The sequence below is a fragment of the Melanostigma gelatinosum genome (assembly GCF_949748355.1).
Source record: "Melanostigma gelatinosum genome assembly, chromosome: 12".
In the NCBI taxonomy this organism is placed as follows: domain Eukaryota; kingdom Metazoa; phylum Chordata; class Actinopteri; order Perciformes; family Zoarcidae; genus Melanostigma; species Melanostigma gelatinosum.
In genome coordinates this window covers 23,308,239-23,311,834 of record NC_136645.1, presented here as the reverse complement: position 1 = coordinate 23,311,834, position 3,596 = coordinate 23,308,239, and the positions used below count along the sequence as shown (strand labels likewise).

Here is a 3,596-nt window from a genome sequence, read left to right as displayed (position 1 = left end):
TGCATATTAATGGGGGATCCTTTTTTCTTTTTTTATTCATGAACTATGAATTTACGAGTCACACATTTAATTTCATACAGTTCCTCAACTAAAACTAGACTAAAAGATGCAATTAGCTCTGAAAAACAAAGAAGCGGGCCTTACATTTGTTTCTCTTCAAAATGGGGACCATTTTATACAAATATTTTTATTTACATTATTTACTTCATAAATAACTAAATATTCAAATGGAAATTCCCGAAACAATTCAGTAAATTCTACGAAAATTAGAAAATGATTTTGCAGCAGTCCTCGAGCTATTGCATCGCTTTATTACGTCACTGATAAAAACGTGTTTTTTGGTATTGTTTGATTATTTTAGTGTATGTATTCATGTCATCTTCAAGCCAATGTATTTCAAGCCCTCCTGCACCCACACAGGGCTCTGACCGGGCCCACTCAGCCCCGCATTCACATTCATATGCCGCATATTGACGCATGCGGGCCCCGGAGAGACCGGCGTGCATGTCTGCTTTTATGTGCGACACAAAAGGGAAAGGCCACGTAGTTGAAAAGAACGGGTTCAGTCAATCCATCACGGTGACTCGTAATTGAGAGGAGAATCCTTCAAACCATATGGCCTCTAAAAAACACTCTCCTCATTGCCGCTCTTTTGTGCGCCGAGACCCGCCGGGGCGGTGCGCGCAGGGAGAAACGCTTGTCTCCATATTGCGCGCTGCTGGAGAGCGGGCCCCAAGGGGAACCCCCACACACACACACGCGTCTGGGCCTCTTCGCTCCAGATTGTGTTTCTGACAGAGAAAAAAAGTAAAATACACGGAGGAGGTCAGAAGGCAAGTTACCACAATCCTCCCAAAATGACTTTTAAATGAAAATATGAAAATGATTCCATTATTCCATATGATATAAATTCATTCCATGGTATATAATAAATAGAAATGTGCGAAAAGGCTCGATATTGGAAACGTTTATTATTATTATTATTATTTTACATCGTTAGTATCGTTTACATTACAATTTGTACAGTTATATGCGTTCTATATATCATAAAGGCACTTAAAGGGTTGTACAAAGCATTATAAATATATTAAAATCGCGATTTATTACAAGATATTCGCACATGTTCTGCGTGTGATTATCATTTCAGAACGATGAACATATGAAAAAAGAGCTTATCAAAATCTTTTTTTCCCAGAAGAAGCCTTTTTTTCAACGTTATATTCAAAGAAAACATGCGGTGACGTGTCGCAGTGAGCACCTGCGCGTGTACTTCCTCGCCTCATTCCTTTCTGAATGTCTCTGTCGCGCGTCGTCTTGAGCGCACGCGCCCTGGTCTTCTGCAGAAAGCAGGGCCTATGGCTTCTCTCAGATCAAAAGCACCGAGCCTGTTGTAGCTTTGCTGCGTGGGAAACCACGTAAAAGCGTAAATGATGAAATCCTCGTGAAGAAAGAGTTTTCTGTCCGCAAACATTGCGTTATTTGACACTTCACACGGCGACGCACTTATTATTTAGTCATCCACGTCAATCTCCTCATCTTCATCCTCCGAGCAACACTTGCTGCTCAGCCGGTCTGTGCACCACGACGATGCGGGTGAGGGAGGCGACATGCGCGCTCTGCTGTAGTCGAGGCCCTCGGCGTTGTTGTGCCGGGCCCGCGAGGAGACCGTGCCGGGCTCGGATTCGGTCTCCCCGGCCATAACGCCGGCCGCGCACCTCTCCAGCTCGGCCAGCTTGGAGAGCTTCTCGAGTGCCACGGTGCCCGTGACCTTGGCGGACTCCACGTCCGCCTTCATCTCCTCCAGGTCCCGCTTGAGCTTAGCCCGCCGGTTCTGAAACCAGGTGATGACCTGTGCGTTGGTCAGACCGAGCTGCTGTGCGATCTGGTCCCGGTCTGCCGGGCTCAGGTACTTCTGGTACAGGAAGCGCTTCTCCAGCTCGTAGATCTGGTGGTTGGTGAACGCCGTGCGGGACTTCCGCCGCTTCTTCGGGTTGTTCCTCTGGCCGAAGACCGTCAGACCGTCCCGGCCTACAGAAAGAGACAAATTAGGTCATCAAGGTGACAACAAAATGCAAGCCTTGAGCAATGCTACTGGGTCCAAACAAATAAAAAGGTTCACCAATTACTTCAGATCTCCTCAAGTAAAACTGCTGAAGTGGAATATCTGAATTACTTTTCATTCTTTTATTTATTTATTTATTTGGCCGAGTCAGTATGATCAATTATCAGATCAAATTGCTCACAAACAGTTTATTTTTATAATAAGTAAATACAACGCTATTTTTAACAGTATAGGCCGATATTTATATATTGAATGTGAATTTGAAAATGAATTCATCTTTTTATTATCCAGTTATTTTCGTTTGTATGATGAAAACAGCATAATGTTTTGGGCTATATTACAATTGAACTACTTTTTTTTATGAATGCCTTCATGTAATACCATTATACATCTCGCTACACTAAATTAATAATCAATCGAATATAAACGCAATTGTCCACTTTTACTTTACACATATTACGCAATTATTCTGGAATCACTATAGCCTAATAATAATAATAATAAACTAAACTATAAATAAATACAAAATGACGCACCCATGTTTCTTTCACTCAACTTTATTTATTCATTAACAGTTTTCAGAAAAGGAAACACTGCTACTACAATGCTAATACAAATAGTGAGCGTGCACATAATTCCGATTTAATAAAAACAAGTGTTTTACCCTCTGCGGCCTGCAGCACGCTGACCTCAAGGCCCTTGAAGGTTTTGCTGGCCAGCTCCTCCAGCGCGCAGAGCGGGGAGGTCTGACTGAGCAGCGCCCGGCCGGACAGGCCGTGGCCCGCCGAGGGCAGCTTCTCTCCGGGGGAGACATATTGCGCCGCGTTGCTCAAGAAGTAGCTCTTTCTCACCGACGGCTTGTTGAGGATGTCCTCGATGCCGAAAGGGGTCAGCGGCTTGTTGGAGTTGGCCGGCGGCGGCAGCTGGTCCAGCGGACTGCGCCTCGGCTCCTCCAACACCGCTGGACACTTGGAGTCGTCCCTGGAGGTCATTGCGGGCTCACGCGGTGGTGATGGGGGTCACACCTGACCGCAGTGTAATTCGGAGAAGAGGGATTCAAAAAAAAAAATGCAGACAGGGCTGTGCTGGAGGCGGGGAACGGAGAGGTAACGGGGGCGCTGAAGATGATCCGCAGCTCGGATCACAGGTGCTTCTCCGGCCGCATTTCGGCCGCCGTGCTGCAGGTTGTAGGGACACTTCTGACTTCCAGTCCCACCGCGTCTCCGAGACACTTTTCCGGGGAGACGCAAGGCGAGGCGCGAGCCGAACCCATCCGGTGGCAGGCGATGCACCAAAAGCAGCAGCGATTGACCACCAGTCACAAGTTATTGCTGACTGAAAGGCAATCAATTACTCTCTCTCTCTCTCTCTCTCTCTCTCTCTCTCTCTCTCTCTCTCTCTCTCTCTCTCTCTCTCTCTCTCTCTCTCTCTCTCTCTCTCTCTCTCTCTCTCTCTCTCTCTCTCTAGCGGTAATTAGAGGGCACCGCTGAGGGAAGGGAGGAGTCCAATTAGAAAGCAGGCCCACTTAACACTT

The 3,596-nt window shown here is 46.4% G+C and overlaps 1 protein-coding gene across 1 annotated transcript; it reads right to left on the bottom strand.

Moving 5' to 3' along the window:
* Positions 1-1,510: 1,510 nt before the first annotated feature.
* lbx1a (ladybird homeobox 1a) lies at positions 1,511-3,054 on the bottom strand (the record flags this gene model as incomplete). Its single annotated transcript, XM_079280832.1, has 2 exons — positions 1,511-2,028; positions 2,727-3,054. The coding sequence occupies 2 exons, from the start codon at positions 3,052-3,054 to the stop codon at positions 1,511-1,513; spliced, it is 846 nt and encodes a 281-aa protein (XP_079136958.1).
* Between the last annotated feature and the right edge of the window lie 542 nt (positions 3,055-3,596).